The sequence below is a fragment of the Miscanthus floridulus genome, chromosome 12 (genome assembly GCF_019320115.1).
Source record: "Miscanthus floridulus cultivar M001 chromosome 12, ASM1932011v1, whole genome shotgun sequence".
NCBI classification, from domain to species: Eukaryota; Viridiplantae; Streptophyta; class Magnoliopsida; order Poales; family Poaceae; genus Miscanthus; species Miscanthus floridulus.
In genome coordinates this window covers 80,522,488-80,543,525 of record NC_089591.1, presented here as the reverse complement: position 1 = coordinate 80,543,525, position 21,038 = coordinate 80,522,488, and the positions used below count along the sequence as shown (strand labels likewise).

At 48.8% G+C, this 21,038-nt stretch overlaps 2 protein-coding genes across 3 annotated transcripts; both read left to right on the top strand.

Annotated features, from left to right (window-relative positions):
- The first annotated feature begins 711 nt into the window (after window positions 1-711).
- On the top strand, window positions 712-4,702 carry LOC136497931 (polyamine oxidase 4-like). The gene is made up of 10 exons (XM_066493834.1): window positions 712-1,170; window positions 1,377-1,492; window positions 2,162-2,250; window positions 2,354-2,467; window positions 2,562-2,649; window positions 2,743-2,828; window positions 2,930-3,032; window positions 3,270-3,367; window positions 3,593-4,022; window positions 4,149-4,702. The coding sequence occupies exons 1-10, from the start codon at window positions 1,143-1,145 to the stop codon at window positions 4,458-4,460; spliced, it is 1,464 nt and encodes a 487-aa protein (XP_066349931.1). The 5' UTR covers window positions 712-1,142; the 3' UTR covers window positions 4,461-4,702.
- A 613-nt stretch (window positions 4,703-5,315) lies between these two features.
- LOC136497930 (protein NARROW LEAF 1-like) lies at window positions 5,316-20,143 on the top strand. Of its 2 annotated transcripts, XM_066493831.1 has the most exons (7): window positions 5,316-5,608; window positions 5,894-5,951; window positions 17,342-17,894; window positions 17,980-18,123; window positions 18,324-18,564; window positions 18,726-19,226; window positions 19,333-20,143. In XM_066493831.1, the coding sequence occupies exons 3-7, from the start codon at window positions 17,418-17,420 to the stop codon at window positions 19,713-19,715; spliced, it is 1,746 nt and encodes a 581-aa protein (XP_066349928.1). In that variant the 5' UTR covers window positions 5,316-5,608; window positions 5,894-5,951; window positions 17,342-17,417; the 3' UTR covers window positions 19,716-20,143. The 2 variants fall into 2 exon arrangements, with proteins under 2 accessions (XP_066349928.1, XP_066349929.1); XM_066493832.1 differs by lacking the exons at window positions 5,316-5,608; window positions 5,894-5,951 and adding an exon at window positions 16,900-16,974.
- Window positions 20,144-21,038: the final 895 nt, after the last annotated feature.

Below are 21,038 nucleotides of genomic sequence, written 5' to 3'. Positions count from 1 at the left end.
CGAGTTTATGTTTACTGCTTGTGAATGTTTATAAAAAAGACATGGTGCATTTACTGCTTGTGCACGTTTTTGCCAATACGAGTGATTAGCTGGAACCATATTTTTCTCTCACAATAAATTAATCGGAACAGTGTTTTGGTTTATTTTTTCAGCGAAGCGAACGGGGCTATAGGAATGCTCTCCTTCATTCATTCATTCAATCTTAAGTATATATTCATTCATTCATGTTTAGAAAAGGAATGCGTCGACCTATTAGACGATTACTTGCTCCAACAACAAAAAAAAAACTCTCGCTAAATCAAACAATCTTAAGTATAATTGGATTGTAAAAAATAACATTAATATTTGTATCTTCAAATATGTTTTTATGAAAATATTCTCTAATTAATCTAGTGATACTTATTGTTATTGCCCATCACAAATACTAATATTTTAAATATATTTTGTTACATTTAAAATTGTTTGTTTTTTAGAAAGGGAGATTTCTTTTTTCTGCAGGAGTTCGGACGTAGGGATTATTATTATTAGATATAGACAGAGAATAAAAAAATAAGAAACGCGTGGATGAAAACGAAACACTGGCGCTGGCACGGAGAAGCAAACGAACACAACGCAAGGCGCGCCTGGCCGCCAGCCGCGTGCCCGTTCCGTGTCTAACCCGACTTCCTCGTCGCCGAGTCTATTTAAAACCCACATCTCCTTAACCTCCTCTCATCGCCTTTAACTCCATCACCATCCCAGATCAGGACCACCCGGCGAAGAACAGAGAAAAATATCTCCTCTCTCCCTCTCTCCACCGGATCGGTTTCTCGCGCTTCGTTGTGGGAGGAGAGACCGTGGTGCGCGGAGGGGGCCGAGATTTTGCCGGTTTGGAGCCAGATAGGGGTATGAGCTGCTTCGCGCACCGCCGCTGCTCCGACGTCGCCCGCCGCCAGGACGGCCTCCTCGTCTTCGTCTTCTTCCTCTCGATTCCCATACCTAGTAGTAATTCTAATTTAAGTAGTAGTAATTGTAGTAGTAATCTCTTGTAAACTGCGCTCGCCTTTGTGTTTGCGTGTACGGGGACGGAGGGACCATCTGTGGTTGCTTGTTCCTCTTTCTCATCCTTTTCTTCTTCTTCCACGGCGGCGCCGGCGGCTGGAATGGATCCTAATGGCCTCAAAACTGGAGGTATTGAAATTTCGCTTCATTTCTCTGCTTTTTAATGAATTTTATCTCTCTATTTGTATTCTGTATATATACTGTCCCGGACAGAAAGGGGATTTTTTTTTGTCCTGTTCTGTTTGTTATCGTTCCGATGAGCTCGTAGATATTTTGTTCTCGCCTGATTCCGTACGAACTGAGTGCTGATTACAAATAAATAAATGAAAATTCAGGCCTTTTGCTCCCGACCATTGAGAGGCGGTGCACGTCGCCTCCATCCGTCATTGTCATCGGCGGTGGCATCTCGGGCGTTGCAGCTGCCCGTGCCCTTTCCAATTCTTCATTCAAGGTAACTGATCACTCACGGTTTTTCATCTACAAGTGATTCAGTACATGTGGTAGTGTTGCGTGCTCACTTAGGCATTGGATCAAGAGAAGACCTGATTTCTTTACGAGAAAACCATTTCTAGGATTTTTCTCTCTTTCTTCATTAATTACGTTGCCATGTCAGCGTTTTGTCTACGTGGCAAGTCATTTAATGAGGATAGAAACCATCATCAATACACCATTGGGACCGCCCTCAGGGCAGTCATGATGAAAGAAACTAGTAGTTTCTATAACATAGGATAACTCACAAAAAAAGTACTGCTTTTCAACCCATGGTTTTTATGAGTAATAATTATTTTCTCTTTCTCTCTCCCAACTCTATCTTCTTCCTTCAATGGAAGTGCGACACGAGCTCCCTAGAAACTAGTGGTTTCTCCCCAATGACGATTTCATGGTTTCTTGGTGCATTGGGTCAAGAGTAGACCTGATTTCTTCATGATGAAACCATTTCTATGATTTTTGCTCTTTTTCTTTATTAATTACGTTACCATGTCAGCGTTTTACCTACGTGGCAAGTCATTTAATGAGGATAGAAACCATCATCAATGCACCATTGGGACTGCACTCATAGAGTCATATGGGGACACGTTTTAATTAATTAATGTTACTGAATTTGATTCCACATGATCAGGTGACTGTTTTGGAGTCGAGAGATCGTATTGGTGGGCGCGTCCATACTGATTACTCATTTGGATGTCCAATTGATATGGGAGCCTCATGGTTTGTTGCCTTCACTCAAATTGCTTAACACAAGACACAACCACTGAAGTTTCTGCCCGTGTAAGCTCTTACTTACTTTTCTGTTGATTTTTGTCAAATTCAGGCTACACGGCGTGTGTAATGAGAATTCATTGGCACCATTGATCGGCTATCTTGGGCTGAGGTTATATCGCACAAGCGATGACAACTCAGTTCTGTATGATCATGATTTAGAAAGGTACTACCTAATATCCCGTACACTTAAAAGTTAAAATTCGTTTCCCATGCTAGTTTGTTCTTGCATCTCATTGTGTTCATTGATCCCTCTGCAGCTATGCTCTCTTTGATAAGGATGGTAATCAGGTCCCAAAGGAGACAGTCGATAAAGTTGGAGAAACATTTGAGAGAATTCTTGAAGAGGTACATAGTGAATTCTTTCATGCGATGTACTTTTTGGTACTTCTTTAAGAGCAATTTCAGCCCACTCTATCTATGGTACGTATTGCATTACAGACGGTTAAAGTGCGTGATGAGCAGGAACATGACATGCCACTGCTACAGGCAATTTCTATTGTGTTTGAGAGGCACCCCCATCTAAAGTAATTTTTCTTACACCACAGTGTCATGTGTTATAACTGAATATAATTCATGAAAGCTGCTCGTGCGATAGTACTTGACTGATATGGTTGCCACTTTGTAGGCTAGAAGGGCTAGATGATCAGGTCTTGCAATGGTGTGTCTGCCGGCTTGAGGCATGGTTTGCTGCAGATGCAGATGAAATATCTCTGAAGAACTGGGATCAGGTTCGTGCTATGCACTGGAGCAAAGTGAAAGCCAACCATCTAGTCAAAATTTTCCTGTTTCTCGCGTTTTTCGTGTGAAATTAAACTGAAATCCGTGAGATTCCTGTAGGACTCCTATGAAATTCCTGCATTTCGAAGGGGCCCTTAGAAATTTAAGTTCTCTACTAGGATAGAATTTGGTAGGTTAATTCAAGTTGTTTCAGTCGTACTAACCTTTCATCCCTTTTTGATCTGCAGGAGCGTGTTCTTACTGGTGGACATGGACTGATGGTAAATGGATACTATCCTGTTATTGAAGCTCTTGCTCAAGGTCTTGACATCAGGCTTAACCAAAGGTTTGTTTTTTTTCAAACATCTTATATTGCTGGATCTGGATTTTTACTCTTGCCAAGCATGGTACTCATGGTTCCAGGGAAATTTTAGTTGGTGAACAGAGCACTAGCAAATATAAGCATTTGAATCTTCATTCTGTCTTGAAAGGAATTACCACAGTTCTATTTTTTACTTTATCCAGTGATAAATAAATTTGCTTACTTTGTTTGAATGATGATGATATTCAGGGTCACCGAAATTACTCGTCAATACAATGGAGTCAAGGTCACTACTGAAGATGGCACAAGCTACTTCGCTGACGCTTGCATAATCTCTGTGCCACTCGGTGTTCTCAAGGCGAACATAATAAAGTTCGAACCTGAACTGCCCTCATGGAAGAGCTCTGCCATCGCGAACCTCGGCGTCGGTGTTGAGAACAAGATCGCAATGCACTTTGACAGGGTCTTCTGGCCCAATGTTGAGGTGCTGGGAATGGTTGGGCCGACACCTAAAGCATGTGGGTACTTCCTGAACCTGCACAAAGCCACCGGCAACCCGGTCCTCGTCTACATGGCTGCTGGAAGGTTTGCCCAGGAAGTGGAGAAACTGTCGGACAAGGAAGCCGTCAGCTTGGTCGTTTCTCACCTGAAGAAGATGCTTCCAGATGCCACTGAACCAGTATGTTGCCGTTGCGCATGACTGTTGTTGCATTCTACTTGGGTTATAAGGGTTAAGGCAAATTTCTGAATGTTTATTCATGTGGCTGACACATTTGCATTTGTTGGTGATGTCTTGCTGTTGCAGACGCAGTACCTGGTGTCACGCTGGGGCTCCGACCCGAACTCTCTGGGGTCCTACTCGTGCGACCTGGTCGGGAAGCCGGCCGACGTGTGCACGAGGTTCTCCGCCCCCGTGGAGAACCTGTACTTTGCCGGCGAGGCGGCCAGCGCCGAGCACTCGGGGTCGGTGCATGGCGCGTACTCGTCGGGCATTGCCGCTGCCGAAGAATGCAGGAAGCGCCTCCTGACGCTGAAGGGCATCCCGGACCTGGTCCAGGTCGCGGCGTGGGAGGAGATGGCCGGAGCTGTGGCTCCCCTGCAGATCTGCAGGACCTGACTACCTGAGTGAGCTCGATCAGTGATTCAGTGGCGACCTTGGAGTGGTTTGATCGCTTCGCTGCTTCTTGACGACTGCGAAGTCTTGTATTGTGTAATGTTTTTATATTATCTTGAACGTGTGTATTGTCTAGAATAAGTCAAGATCGACTGGTATTGAACTCAAGAGTTATTACGTTACTCTTTCATACGTACTCAAGAAATTATTATGAGTCCTTAATTCAAAGATATACATTGCCCTGATATATCTAGTTTTGAGTCCTATTCCAAAATTATGTTAGCTAAAGCATGTCTGTATGTATACGATGGTTCGTTCTCTCGTTAGCTGTGTGTTTGTTAGTTGTTACTGGTACAAAATGAGCTGTTGAGCGAGAGCAAGATGTAACGTTACACGCGATAGCTGACGCTCGACCAAACCTTGCCCTTGCCGCAGACAGGCACGTGCACCTTCCCATGATCCAGGTCAAAGACAACAGTTGGCCTGGTGGCCGGGGTGTTTTGTCCTTTTCTTTTGTCACATTCATTTTTTGGTTCTGTTTGTTTTTCTTGGATTTGAACTATTTCCTCCTCCTCCTCTTCTTCTTCTAATAATAATAATAATAATATAAAGGGGTACAAGGGAAGGGAGTGTCTTGCGTGCCCATCATTTTCCAACTCGCAATGCTCCTGCTGATGCCACGACCCACTACTCCACGACTAATATCCCAGGTATGCTCGGCCATGTCCATGTCGTCACACGGGCTCAAGAGCAAAATACTCCGGTGCCAGTAGTATCTAGAGCCACTCGTGCATTTGCTTCGTTTTTTCTTTCTTCAAATTGACCGAAATTCGCTGGTGCCTGTGCGTTTCCTATTCTGTCTCCGTCACCCTTTTTCCTCCCTTCCCCCTCCCCCACCTTCTTCTTCCTCCTCCCGTCCCCGACGGCGTGCTCATCCGCAGCATGACTCCACATCCTGGCCGCCTCGTCCTACCTCCGGCGGCTGCTTCTCCCTGAATCCCGCTGCCCGCCATCCACCACGCCGCCTCTGCCAGCACGCGGGCCTCTGCCGCACCGCGCGGCTTCCAGACGCCTCGCTTGTCCATCCTCTCCTCCTCCCTCCGCGGGGGAAAGTTCGGCCCCGCTCCGTCGAGCTCCCTCCGCTGTTCCGGGTGAGTCTACGCGCCACCTCCCCGTCCGGCGGAGTCCTTGTCGATTTTAGGCGCGCGCCCCTCGGCCGGCGAGTTGTGCTGCGCGGACGCGGTTCGCGGATCCGGCGGCCGGATCTGCGCCGTCCTCACCGCCGGCCTGTTCCCTCTCCTCGCGGCTGGGCGCACACCCCCTACTCCACTACCTACTTTTCCTGGACCGCGTGGAGTGGATTGGGGCCAGGGTTGGCCCTCCGCCGGCCGCCCAGATCCTCCCCGCCCTCACCTCTTTTACTCCTCTTGCTGCAGATCTGCTGGAGCGCCAGCAAGGCGGCCTCGCCATCCCTCCGGGGTCCGGAGCAGCAAGGTAAGGCCTGCTCGTTCTGTACCTCGCCTAGTCGCCCCTTGGCCCTTTGGTTTTGCTTTGAAAAAAATGCTAGCAGCTGGCGGTTACAAGGATGCAACGCAAGTCATCAGGCCTGTATATAGAATTATGGACCCCCAAATTAGTTAAGAGTGTTATTAGTAAGCATTTAAGTGCAGTTGCCCATTATTAGCAAAGTGGGTGAAAGACTAGAAGCAGCACTAGTGCAGGCCACCAGCATTTAAAGTTTATGAACCCGAAATTTCAAAACCTCAAGGGCATGTACAACCCACAGACAGGGTCCGTCTCTAAGCACCTCGAATCTATCGTACAGACGGGTATAAAGACAAGTCATACAACCCACAGAGGGTCCGTCTCTAAGCTGTTTAATGCTTTGCATGTAGCTAGGATCAACTATAAATAAATTTTGTATACCATTGTGTGGCTATTTGATAGAAAATGTATCAAGGATAAATAAGAGCAACATGATTACACTCACTAATGCTTCAGTTACGCATGGGAGACATTTAACTGGGAAATTCAGATAGCAGTAACATGGTCACACAAAAATTTAACTTGGAAGCATTCAGATAGCAATCACATGTTCACACAGAAAGATAGCAGAAATTTAACTGGGAAGCATTCAGATAGCAGTCACTAGTAGATGACATTCAGATAATAACTAGTAGATAACAGATAGATCACACCATCAGGTAGGTCACAACTCATCCTCTGCACAGAAAATGATGGATAAGTCATGTGTGGCTGGTCTTTGTGGGGCTGTTATTGCTCACATGGTCCTTGTGGCTGTTTTTCTGTTTTTAGGACAGCATCTTAGACTAGAGGACAGCATCTTAGAGGACAGCATCTTAGACTAGAGGACAGCATCTTAGCTAGGACAGCATATTAGCATCTTAGACTAGCATCTTAGACTAGCATCTTGGCATATGCTTGGCTGGCTAGCAGCCTATAAATATGTAACCCCAACCCCTCAGGTTGGTATGGCATTTGTGTGAGCTTGTGTGAGAAATAGACAAGAAAATTGCCCCAACTCCTAGTGTCATCCTCTCTCGATGAGAGTAAGAATTCTCCTACTACCAAGAGTGAGACTTCAGCGACTAACAACTGGTATCAGAGCCGTATTATCCTGTAGCTTGAGCATCTCTTGCTCATCTTCTCTCCCAGCCCCACAACAGCCCCAGCTGTTGGCAGCAGCAGCTCCTCCGGCCGCTCCTGTTCACTCCTCTCCCAGCTCATCTGAAGCAGCCCTCTCCCCACGCAACAGCCCCCCGGTAGCGCGTCATGTCCGCAGGGCAGTCTCAGCGCTCGGTCGCCTCGAGCACGCGGCGTCGGCAGGAGGCCGAACTTGCCGCGGCAGAGGAACGCGAGCGAGCGGCGGCAGAGACCGCTGCGGCGGCGGCAAGGGCGTCGAGGCTGGCAGCGGCGGAGCTGGCAGCAGCCAGAGCGGAGGCGGAAGCAGCGGCGGCGGCGAATGCAGCGCGTGCGGCGGCGGCGGAGGTCGAGGCTCTGCGCGGCAGCATCAGCAGCTCCATTTCCGCTGACGACACCGCCGACGCGGACCGCGAGCTGCTAGAGAGGGAGGCGCAGCGCGAGCGCGGGCGGCGCAGTGGACAGCCGCGCACGTCCACGAGCGTGGTGGCAGCCCAGACAGGCGCGGACGCGCTGGCGGCGCTCCTGGAGGAGGCGCGCACGGCGGTGGCGCTCCTGGGACAGCCGCGCATGCCCACGAGCGCGGCGGCAGCCCAGACAGGCGCGGACGCGCCGGTGGCGCTCCTGGAGGAGGCGCGCACGGCGGCGGCGCTCCTGGAGGAGACGCGCACGGCAACGGTGGCGGACGGGTCGATGGAGAGCGCGGCCTTCACAGGCAGCATGGCTCTCTCTCCCCGGATCGGTACCGACGGGTCGATGGAGAGCGCGGCTGTTAGTCGCTGAATTCTCACTCTTGGTAGTAGGAGAATTCTTACTCTCATCGAGAGAGGATGACACTAGGAGTTGGGGCAATTTTCTTGTCTATTTCTCACACAAGCTCACACAAATGCCATACCAACCTGAGGGGTTGGGGTTACATATTTATAGGCTGCTAGCCAGCCAAGCATATGCCAAGATGCTAGTCTAAGATGCTAGTCTAAGATGCTAATATGCTGTCCTAGCTAAGATGCTGTCCTCTAGTCTAAGATGCTGTCCTCTAGTCTAAGATGCTGTCCTAAAAACAGAAAAACAGCCACAAGGACCATGTGAGCAATAACAGCCCCACAAAGACCAGCCACACATGACTTATCCATCATTCTCCCCCTAAGTCTTGTGCGTCGTCTTGTGGGAGAGTTGAACCATCCCGGTCCTGGAGCAGAGCTCAAGGAACTTGATCCTCCCAAGGGGCTTGGTGAGCAGGTCCGCAAGCTGGTCCTTGGTGTTGATGTAGTTCGCCTTGATGCTCCCTTCCTCCAAACAGCCTCGGATGAAGTGGTACCTCACCCGGATGTGCTTGCTGCGTTCGTGGAACACGGGGTTCTTTGCCAGGGCCAGAGCGGACTTGCTGTCCACCCTGAGCTCCACCGCTCTAGTGTCTCTGCCGAGGAGATCACCAAGCAGTCGAGCGAGCCAGAGCGCCTGAGTCGAAGCGGTGGAGGCCGCTATGTACTCGGCCTCGCAGCTGGACAGGGCCACCACCTGCTGCTTGACCGACTGCCAGCTAACGAGGCACTTGCCGAGGAAGAAGAGGATCCCGCTCGTGCTCTTGCTGGTGTCGATGTCGTCGGCGTGGTCGCTGTCGCTGTACCCGACGAAGTGTGCCGCCCCAGGACACCTCGGGTAGTAGAGGCCGTGGTCGAGAGTCCCCGCAACGTAGCGGATGATCCTCTTCACAGCCTGCTGGTGCTCCGTCGTCGGTCGCTGCATGAACCGACTAACGTAGCCGACGGAGAATGCCAAGTCCGGCCGTGTGTGGGCGAGGTAGCGAAGGCTCCCCACAAGACGCTGGTACTGCGTAGCGTCCACCTCCTCCGTCGTGTTGTCGCGGCTCAGCTTCAGCCTCTCCTCCATCGGAGTAAGAGCTGGGTTGCAGTCGGTGAGCCCAGCTAGCTCAACGACGCGCTTGGCGTAGGCGGTCTGTCGAAGCGTGATCCCAGAGTCATCCTGGTGTACCTCGATTCCCAGGTAGAAGGAGAGAGGCCCCAGGTCACTCATCTGGAAGGTGGCCTTCATCTCTTCCTTGAATGCCGCCACCTCCGCATCCTTGGTGCCGGTGATCACCAAGTCGTCGACGTAGACACCCACCAGTAGGGCATTACCTCCATTGCCCCGTCGGTAGATGGCCGCCTCGTGCGGGCTTTGCTCGAAGCCCATCCCCTTTAGCGTGGAATCTAGCTTGGCATTCCACGCCCTCGGTGCCTGCCGCAAGCCATAGAGGGCCTTGCGCAGGCGGAGCACCTTGCCCTCCTTGCCGGGGATCGCAAATCCCGGCGGCTGGTGTACGTAGACCTCCTCCTTCAAGTCGCCGTTAAGGAACGCCGACTTGACGTCCATGTGATGAACACGCCAGCCCTCCTGGGCAGCTAGCGCAAGTTGGAGTCGCACGGACTTCATCCGTGCCACGGGAGCAAAGGCGTCGTCGAAGTCGACTCCCTCCTGCTGCACGAAACCTCGTGCCACCAAGCGAGCCTTGTGCTTGACGATGGCGCCAGCTTCATCCCTCTTCAACTTGTACACCCACTTAAGGGTGATCGCGTGGTGACCACGAGGAAGGTCAGCAAGCTCCCAGGTGCGGTTCTTCTCAACCGCATCCATCTCCAACTGCATCGCGGCGCGCCATGCCGCGTGTCTCTCGGCCTCTGCAAACGACCGAGGCTCGCCGTCGTCACACGCAAGGTGCAACTGCGCCTCCAGGTCGTGAGGCACCGGTCCCGGCACCGGCTGGTCGCAGAGAAGGTTCTCCACCGTACGGTACCGCAACGGCTCGCCGTCGTGGTACGCGTCGACGCGCTCCTCGTCGTGAGAGAGCGGAGTAGCGAGCTCAACCGGGCCGTGCTCGACACGAGCTGGTGGTGGAGTAGACGTGCCCGGAGTGGTGCCTGTCGGTGCTGGAGTGCGTGGCGTTGCCGGCTGTGGTGGAGCCGGCGAAGTGCTCATCGCAGCCGAGGTCCTGGCTGGAGAGCGTGGTGCTGTCGGAGTAGCAGGCTCGGAGCCGAGGTCCTGGCTGGAGAGCGTGGTGCTGTCGGAGTAGCACCACGCTCTCCAGCCAGGACCTCGGCTGCGATGAGCACTTCGCCGGCTCCACCACAGCCGGCAACGCCACGCACTCCAGCACCAACAGGCACCACTCCGGGCACGTCTACTCCACCACCAGCTCGTGTCGAGCACGGCCCGGTTGAGCTCGCTACTCCGCTCTCTCACGACGAGGAGCGCGTCGACGCGTACCACGACGGCGAGCCGTTGCGGTACCGTACGGTGGAGAACCTTCTCGGCGACCAGCCGGTGCCGGGACCGGTGCCTCACGACCTGGAGGCGCAGTTGCACCTTGCGTGTGACGACGGCGAGCCTCGGTCGTTTGCAGAGGCCGAGAGACACGCGGCATGGCGCGCCGCGATGCAGTTGGAGATGGATGCGGTTGAGAAGAACCGCACCTGGGAGCTTGCTGACCTTCCTCGTGGTCACCGCGCGATCACCCTTAAGTGGGTGTACAAGTTGAAGAGGGATGAAGCCGGCGCCATCGTCAAGCACAAGGCTCGCTTGGTGGCACGAGGTTTCTTGCAGCAGGAGGGGGTCGACTTCGACGACGCCTTTGCTCCCGTGGCACGGATGGAGTCCGTGCGACTCCTCCTTGCCCTAGCTGCCCAGGAGGGCTGGCGTGTTCATCACATGGACGTCAAGTCGGCGTTCCTTAACGGCGACTTGAAGGAGGAGGTCTACGTACAGCAGCCGCCGGGATTTGCGATCCCCGGCAAGGAGGGCAAGGTGCTCCGCCTGCGCAAGGCCCTCTATGGCTTGCGGCAGGCACCGAGGGCGTGGAATGCCAAGCTGGATTCCACGCTAAAGGGGATGGGCTTCGAGCAAAGCCCGCACGAGGCGGCCATCTACCGACGGGGCATTGGAGGTAATGCCCTGCTGGTCGGTGTCTACGTCGACGACTTAGTGATCACCGGCACCAAGGATGCGGAGGTGGCGGCATTCAAGGAAGAGATGAAGGCCATCTTCCAGATGAGTGACCTGGGGCCTCTCTCCTTCTACCTGGGAATCGAGGTACACCAGGATGACTCTGGGATCACGCTTCGACAGACCGCCTACGCCAAGCGCGTCGTTGAGCTAGCTGGGCTCACCGATTGCAACCCAGCTCTTACTCCGATGGAGGAGAGGCTGAAGCTGAGCCGCGACAGCACGACGGAGGAGGTGGACGCTACGCAGTACCGGCGTCTTGTGGGGAGCCTTCGCTACCTCGCCCACACACGGCCGGACTTGGCATTCTCCGTCGGCTACGTTAGTCGGTTCATGCAGCGACCGACGACGGAGCACCAGCAGGCTGTGAAGAGGATCATCCGCTACGTTGCGGGGACTCTCGACCACGGCCTCTACTACCCGAGGTGTCCTGGGGCGGCACACTTCGTCGGGTACAGCGACAGTGACCACGCCGGCGACATCGACACCAGCAAGAGCACGAGCGGGATCCTCTTCTTCCTCGGCAAGTGCCTCGTTAGCTGGCAGTCGGTCAAGCAGCAGGTGGTGGCCCTGTCCAGCTGCGAGGCCGAGTACATAGCGGCCTCCACCGCTTCGACTCAGGCGCTCTGGCTCGCTCGGCTGCTTGGTGATCTCCTCGGCAGAGACACTAGAGCGGTGGAGCTTAGGGTGGACAGCAAGTCCGCTCTGGCCCTGGCAAAGAACCCCGTGTTCCACGAACGCAGCAAGCACATCCAGGTGAGGTACCACTTCATCCGAGGCTGTTTGGAGGAAGGGAGCATCAAGGCGAACTACATCAACACCAAGGACCAGCTTGCGGACCTGCTCACCAAGCCCCTTGGGAGGATCAAGTTCCTTGAGCTCTGCTCCAGGACCGGGGTGGTTCAACTCTCCCACAAGACGACGCACAAGACTTAGGGGGAGAATGATGGATAAGTCATGTGTGGCTGGTCTTTGTGGGGCTGTTATTGCTCACATGGTCCTTGTGGCTGTTTTTCTGTTTTTAGGACAGCATCTTAGACTAGAGGACAGCATCTTAGCTAGGACAGCATATTAGCATCTTGGCATATGCTTGGCTGGCTAGCAGCCTATAAATATGTAACCCCAACCCCTCAGGTTGGTATGGCATTTGTGTGAGAAATAGACAAGAAAATTGCCTCAACTCCTAGTGTCATCCTCTCTCGATGAGAGTAAGAATTCTCCTACTACCAAGAGTGAGAATTCAGCGACTAACAGAAAAATTGTAGATCATAGCATCACGTAGATCACACCATGTCCTGCAAAATTGAGAGATAATTGTTAAATCAAAATTGCGAGATGAAATCAAGAGCACTAGCTCTGTTCAAATGGCATTCAGATAGCAGTTCACAATCAGAATTCAGAAAATAGCAGTTCAGATAGCAGTTCAGATAGCATTCAGATAGTCTGTTGAATGTTCTATCCAAGCGCTCATCAGTCTAATCCTCGTCCTCTGTCCATAGGATCCTCCTCTCAGTCCTAATATTGTCATTGTCATTATAAGGCTGCTCAAGCAAGATTTCCACTTCAGGCAGTGAACTTGCTTCACTGGACATTGGTCTATTAGCACATAGGTGGTATTAACAGCATGCAGTTTTCAGAATGGCTGACAGTATTATGAGCAAACATAGATAGTGACTGAAATTACTGTAAATCAAGGAATACAAGCTGAATAATTTTTTTATAGGGCAAACTAAAGTAAAAAGGGGGCGTACCCAGTGCAGAGAGCTCCCACTCTGTGTGGGGTCTGGGGAAGGGTGTTAGTAGCAAGCCTTACCCTCGCCTGTGCAATGCGAGGAGACCGTGACTCGAACCCGGAACCTTCCGGTCACAGGCGGTAAGACTACCGCTTGCACCAGGCCCAACCTTCATAGGGCAAACTAAAGTAATTGAAACTAAAGTAATTTACTACAGGTAGGACAAAATCATTTGCAAACTAATGATTTACTAGCTCTGTATAACAAAAGTAACAGATATGAGCAATTCTGTTTTCAGAAAAAATTCACCAAAGCAAACACACAAGAGCAATTCTGTTTTTAGAAAAAATTCATATGCTAATGGAAGCAACAGATATGATTTTCCTGGAACTGTGAAGAGGCAAGTGCATTGTGATTACAGCAAACATAGATAGCAGCTGAAATTACTGTAAATCAAAGAATAGAAGTTGAATAACTTTTTTTCACAGGACAAACACACATCAGTTAAAAACTTCTTTTACTGGTAATTTTTGGGTCCTCTTTTGAATTGCAGACATCTTAATTGGAAACCTCTCCAAGCTATTAGTACTTTCGTAGCAGGTGACAACAACTTAATTGGCGGACTTCCTGCTAGTGTATCAAATTTAACTAGCCTCCAAACCATATATCTCACAGGCAACAAACTGAACAGGCCGATCCCAGAATCAGTTGTGAACTAATGATTTACTCACAGACTTAATCGAAATAATCTTCTAGTGCATCTTAACTAGGATTGAACAACAACATAGCCTTTCAGGCCCAAGCAAGTTGGGGTAGGCTTTAACTAGGATTGAAAATTGAAATAATCCCAAACTTATAGACACAGATCCACGAGTTTTAAGTGAGTACCATGATGCATCCCAAGCTGCCGAACGCCCAAATCTAGGAGAAGAGGGATCACCGTCGGCGCCGAGCCGCCACGACGACCCAGGGAGAGAGCCGTCAGCGCCAAGCAGCCACCGCGGCCGCGACCGAGGGTATGGGCTAGGGCCGCCGCTGCCGCCGCAGCCAACGCCGACGGTGATGAGCCCTTCTTCTTCCTAGCTGCGGGTGGCATGGACATCTCGGCGCACCAAATCGGAGACGAGGACAGTGCGAGATGAAGATGGATTTGGGGAAAAGTGAGGATGCGGGGATATATGAAGGTGGAGATGGATTTGGCGCGGAAAAATCCCGCGCGCGCCCAAATCGACTGTTGCTGCGAGCGCGGCTGCTGCCCGCGCGGGATCCGAGCGCGCCGTTGCCTGTAGGAGACGAGGCCGTACAATGGAGCCGCGGTCATCTATTCCGCATCGGAGCACGGGACAGGGCCGTCGCCTCGCGAGGCGACGATGCGCCCGTCTCTCGGCTGAGCTGGGGGGTTTTCTGAAAAAGGGCCATTACCGAGACGAGAAAAAGACGCCCGTTGTACGTGCCCTAACCTTCTGACTTGATACTACGACTACTTGATGAACTTGTGACAGTAGCGCTTGATTAATCGTGATAATACTATGGGAAATACATTTCAAATAATACTACATTGATGATCTGTTTTCAGTGTGCTTAAGATAGCGATATTGAGGACACAAAACATAAAAAAGGTCACAATCCAGGAAATTTGTCCCAGTCTCTCCTTGCCATTCCCTCTTTCTCTCTCCAGACTACAAGACAACAAGCAAGGGTGCCCTGCACTCCTACTGGCCACTGGATTGGTGGTCTCTGTGCGCTCACATCAACTACTTGCCATAGTCTTGGCTCCTCCGCTGGCCGTGGCGTTCCACTGCCTGGCGCCACTCCGCTCCCAGTCCCCGGTAGCACTCCTCCAAGGCAAACCAAGAGAGCGGTAGAGAGACGACCGGTCGAAAGGTGTACGAGGAGTTAGGAATATGAGACGGCAGAGAGAGAGGTCCCTGGCTTTCCCCTTTATCGCTGCTGCTGGATCCTCCGCCCACCATTGTGGCTGCTCCTCTTGTGGTCAAGTGGAGTGGCGGTGGAGATCTGTCTGTGCGGTCTTTAGTTGGGTTTCCCTTTTGCTGGTGACTAATCAATCCATCATATCTTTGCTGTCTTGGATGGATTATTTCAGTTTGTGCAATAGCTGGATTGGTGCTCCCAATCAGATCCAAATATTTCACCTGTCTTCCCCACAGTGGTTGTGAACTCGTGTGCTGCACAGGTGATTTGTGACAGCTAGGCTGAATCCGTTCATTCATAGTTCCATTAGATTCTTTGTTTTGTTTTTTTGAACCAAAAATCGATACTAGTTCATGCCCACCCACGGGAACCCAATTAAGCTGGGAACTGGGGAGCTAGTGCAGCTTTCCCGAAAACATTGGGGTTTAAAAAATGATGTAGGATTTAGGTCAACTTTTACTCCCTTCCCTTGTGCTAGTAAGGTTTATAGGTTTATTACATTCTGTATAGAAAATTGGATTAGGGTGTTCATTTATTGATTAGGTATCATGCTAGCTAATGTTTACATTGTAGAGCAAAAGTATATTTATAAAATGGACGCTCTTTTTTTGTTTCTGATTGGGGTTATGATAAGTTGATAACTGGAACACCGACTACCTCTAGTTTTCCAGATCAATGTTGAGGTTAGGCACCTTATTTAGTTATTACGCTGTGATTTGTGTGGTGGAGATCCACATGGAAAGATATGTGCTAGGGAGTAGGGAATACAAGCAAATGATCGTTAAGGATCCTGCATCTACTTACAACAACAACAACAACAAAGCCTTTAAGTCCCAAACAAGTTAGGGTAGGCTAGAGTTGAAACCCAGCAGAAGCAATCAAGGTTCAGGCACGTGAATAGCTGTTTTTCAAGCACTCCTATCTAAGGCTAAGTCTTTGGGTATATTCCATCCTTTCAAGTCTCCTTTTATTGCCTCTACCCAAGTCTGCCTCTCTTCACGTTACTATCCTGGCTTAGGATTCCACTACGCACCGGTGCCTCTGGAGGTCTCCGTTGGACATGTCCAAACCATCTCAACCGGTGTTGAACAAGCTTTTCTTCAATTGGTGCTACCCCTAATTTATCACGTATACCATCGTTCCGAACTCGATCCCTTGTATGACCGCAAGTCCAACGCAACATACGCATTTCCGCGACACTTATCTGTTGAACATGTCGTCTTTTCGTAGGCCAACATTCTGCACCATATAACATATCAGGTCTAATCGCCGTCCTATAAAACTTACCTTTTAGCTTCTGTGGTACCCTTTTGTCACATAGGACACCCGATGCTTGGTGCCACTTCATCCTAATATCCCCGTCTCTCTGTAGCATTGATCCTAAATATCGAAAGGTATCCTTCCTAGGCACTACTTGACCTTCCAAACTAATATCTTCCTCCTCCCAAGTAGTAGTGCCGAAGTCACATCTCATATACTCAGTTTTAGTTCTACCGAGTCTAAAACCTTTGGACTCCAAAGTCTCCCACCATAACTCCAGTTTCCGATTAACTCCTGTCCGACTTTCATCAACTAGCACTACATCGTCCGCGAAAAGCGTACACCAAGGGATGTCCCCTTGTATCTCCCTTGTGACCTCATCCATCACCAAGGCAAACAGATAAGGGCTCAAAGCTGACCCTTGATGTAGTCCTACTGCATCTACTTACTGGTGCGAATTTGCGATAGTCAATGTGTTTCCTGTTTTGTGGGAGCTTGCATGTTGGCAACTTTAATATTATGTGAAGAATTCAAAACTCGTATAGTTTCTCCATTTTGCAGCTCATCAATTCTTCCCCCTTAGGTACATGCATTTCCAAGATGGTCTACGATAGTACTGTAGGTATTCGAGGCATATCAAACATTTTTTCATCACTATATGTATTCATACCTTTCAATTTTCTCTAGGGCAAGTTATCTATTCAAGTTTAGTCTATCATGGCACCTGTCCATTTGTTTTACCCTCCAATGTTATAGGTATCTTAGCTCCATTTTGAGTTTTTGATTAATAAAAGAGGATAAGATATGCTCTTGTTGCATGCCTTATCTTCCCAAGTTCAACATTGATTAATCTGCAGAATAGGAGACGGCGTGGATCCTTGGTATTCTGCATGTTTCTACTGAATCCATGCTTCCCTTGTGCACTTTTACTGGTAATATTTACCACTATAGTCTTCATGATATATCATTCTTCCAGCTGTTGTTATTCCACTGGGAGGAATGGTACGTCTAGAGAACTTTGCACTTATTCTCTGCAAAGATAACTTTATTCTTTTAACATCATTCCTATTGCAGCTCCTTTTGGTGCTGGCTGCACGCAACCATTTTTTTTACTTATTTTCTTAGATAATGCGCTGAGGTGCTGTGATATTAGTTTTATATTCTCTCTGATTCGTGAACTTGTAGGTTTAATTCTTGATGAGCCATTTTCTGTTGATGAGCTATGGATTTTTTTTTTTCCTGTGGTCAGTCCTGCATCAATTTTAAAACAGAGTTAATACCTATTTTTTTCATCTTCAGGGTTCTGCTCTCTCATGCCGCAGTTTTACAACGTTGAAGGCTTCAAAAATCTACAGAACTAGATGATACTTGCATAATGCAGCCCTCAGATATTTGGAAGGCGCATGCTGGTTCATCACAGTCAGGGGGTTCGGGTCTGGATATGGAGAGGAACGGATGCAATCATAATTATTGTCCATCTCCTCTCCAACCGATTGCCTCAGCTGGTCAGCACTCTGAAAGCAGCGCTGCATACTTTTCTTGGCCTACATCTACTCTAATGCACGGCTCAGCTGAAGGCCGTGCTAACTACTTTGGGAATCTACAGAAAGGTGTACTACCAGGACATCTTGGTCGCTTGCCAAAGGGCCAGCAAGCCACCACCTTACTTGATTTAATGATTATAAGAGCATTCCACAGCAAGATCCTCCGCCGGTTTAGTCTTGGTACAGCAATAGGCTTTAGAATCAGGAAAGGAACATTGACTGACACACCTGCCATCCTTGTGTTTGTTGCTCGAAAGGTTCACAGGAAGTGGCTCAGCCCTACTCAATGTCTTCCAGCTGCCCTTGAGGTAGGCATTATTTTGTTTCATGTAGTTTACAAAGTTATTTAAGCCATCTGAAATCACATTCAGTTTCGTTGCATTCCATAAACAGGGACCTGGGGGGGTGTGGTGTGATGTTGATGTTGTTGAATTTTCTTATTATGGTGCACCAGCCCCGACACCAAAGGAACAACTTTATGATGAGCTCGTTGATGGATTGCGTGGTAGCGACCCTATTGTAGGCTCAGGTTCACAGGTAACATTCTTTTGTTCTCTTATATGCTGCATCTTGTTTGGACTGCTTCATTACTTGACCACCTTTCTTTTTTCATCAAATGGCATGCTTTGCTATAATCATACAATGACTGGTCTTACTGCAGGTCTGCAGTGTTTCCTTTTGCATCAAAATCACTTGGACATCAGCTAAGAGTTGTCTTTTTTTTTTTCAATCTATAGGTGGCTAGTCTTGAGACCTATGGGACTTTGGGTGCCATTGTGAAGAGTCGAACTGGCAATAAGCAAGTTGGGTTCCTTACAAACAGGCATGTTGCGGTTGATCTGGATTATCCCAACCAGAAGATGTTCCATCCGCTGCCTCCTAATCTTGGACCTGGAGTTTACCTAGGTGCTGTTGAGAGAGCAACATCATTTATAACAGATGATGTTTGGTACGGGATCTACGCAGGAACAAACCCAGGTATGATGTCAATAATAGCTCTGGTCAAGCTTTTGCACTTTATGGCATTCCCCACTGCTCATTTCAGTGTTTACTTCGACTTTTATTGTGATAAACATTTTTTCTTCAGGGTATATTGATATCCTTATCCTCGTGTCCTCTACGTTGTAATGTGACTGCAGAAACTTTTGTCCGAGCTGATGGTGCATTTATACCGTTTGCTGATGACTTTGACACTACTAGTGTCAGCACCTCGGTTAAAGGAGTTGGAGTCATTGGTGATGTAAAGGCAATTGATTTGCAATCCCCAATTGGCAGTCTCATCGGGAGACAAGTTGTCAAAGTTGGAAGAAGTTCTGGTCTGACGACAGGGACTGTTGTCGCATACGCACTTGAGTACAATGATGAGAAGGGAATATGCTTCTTCACTGACTTTCTTGTTGTTGGGGAGAACCAACAAACGTTTGATCTTGAAGGGGACAGTGGAAGCCTCATAATCTTAACAGGACAAGACGGTGAGAAGCCGCAGCCTATAGGGATTATATGGGGCGGTACAGCTAATCGGGGAAGGTTGAAACTTAAAAGTGGCCAGGGTCCGGAGAACTGGACAAGTGGAGTTGATCTTGGCCGCCTTCTTGATCTCTTGGAGCTAGATCTGATCACAACAAGTGAAGGGCTACAAGGTTGTTTTTCCCAGCCAAAAGTCTCAATCAAAATTAAATATGTTAGGTCTTGTTTGTAGCATCATCTTCGTTTCCTCTGATGGTCATTTTGTTCTTTTGTACACAGCTGCCTTGGGTGAACAAAAGATTATTGTAGCTGCTGCTGCCGCTGCGGCTAATAATTCAACTGCCACAGAATCGTCACCTGTTGCTGGCCCTCAAGAGAATGATAAAATCGACAAAATCTATGAGCCTCTCGGCATCAACATCATTCCCCGAGATGGTTCTGCCATATCAACGGACCAACCCAACGAGAATATGGAAGAGCTAAACCTAATGTCTCCTATGCGCAACGGTGAAGAAGGCAATGGTGACTTGAATAGCTTGGTGGACTTGGAATTGGAAAATTCACCTGATGGTATTTCTATTGCTCTGAACCTGGGAGAGCGGGAGCCAAAAAGACTCCGCACTGATTCTGATTCGACGCTGAACATAGACTTGCAGAAATGAGGCTTCCATGCTGCAGACGTGTTGCAGGAGGCTCCACATTATTCTTATTCAGCTTTTGTATTGATCATTGAAGGTATGGCCATAAAGGAAATAATCTGTTTCTGGACGACTGGACCTGTTGTCCTGCTTGGAGCCGGTCTGGGTTCAGCTGTGAAGCTCCTGAAGCCGGTTGCTCCTGCAGTTTTGCGTCTAGTGTCTAGTGCTCTAGTATATGTAGTGTTGCGAAAGGTGTCGGCACCTCAATTAGACAGAGGCGCCATATTTCTTGCCCATGTAATGTTGTCATTTGTTGTATGCTCGTGTATGTCCTACGTGAAGCATTGTAAAATTGAGCAACAGCAACCAGAGCTCGAGAATCTTAGGCGCAACCAACCAACCCCGTACCTGATGAATTGACAACAAAGCTGAATATTTTAGGTGTTTGGAAAGTGGTTACTCTTGGAATTTTGGGGAGAGTTTTGGATAGAGACTCTCTCTGATTCAGGCAGGCCCTTGTTGTCGTCCTGGTTTGCCAGATCAAACGACCTGCTGGCTAAGGTTTGGACAGAGCAGACACTCTAGCTGGTTGAGTTCTCAGTAGTTCCCAATGGATCCGTTCATTTCGCTGAAAACCGAAACACTGATCCGGCTGATGTTTCGCTGAAAAAAAGCTGTTGATTTGTTGTGAGATAAAAATACTGTTCCGGCTGAAAAAACAAGCTAAAAAAGACAGATTATAAGAGAAGCGAATAGGGCCATTGTTTTCGTCAAAATCACTCGGAACTTTTCAAAGTTTTGAAAATATTTAGTTTCAAAACAGAGCCGTGTCATGTGTATGTAGGTTTGTCTTGAAAGCTAGTTTTGTACTTTGTAATATCATGCTTATTAGATATTAAATTTATATTATAATATTAAAAAATAAAAAATAATGGTACTCGCACCGTTGAAACCCAAAGGCCATAGAAGGTCAACAGCGATATTAGAAAATTATGTATGATATGACTGGAGGAAGTGTTCATAAAGAGACATGATTTCTTAGCAAATAGTCCCTCCGTTTATAACATAACATTATTGGAAAGGCGAATGTCATCTCTCTAGGACAAGACTTGCCTACAATTTTTTCTTCTATTTATATATGTCTTATGGAATGCAGATTGATTCTATCAGATTTGCAGTGAAAGATAGTAGCTCATGATTATGTCATTGTATCATATAAGTGATATTAATGGAATAATTTTCGGTTAAAGTCTCGCACAACGACACAAAAACACACGTATGCTAATTTCCGGAGGGGGAAGCACGTATATTTGACATACTCCAGTCCTAGACATGGTGGATTTAATA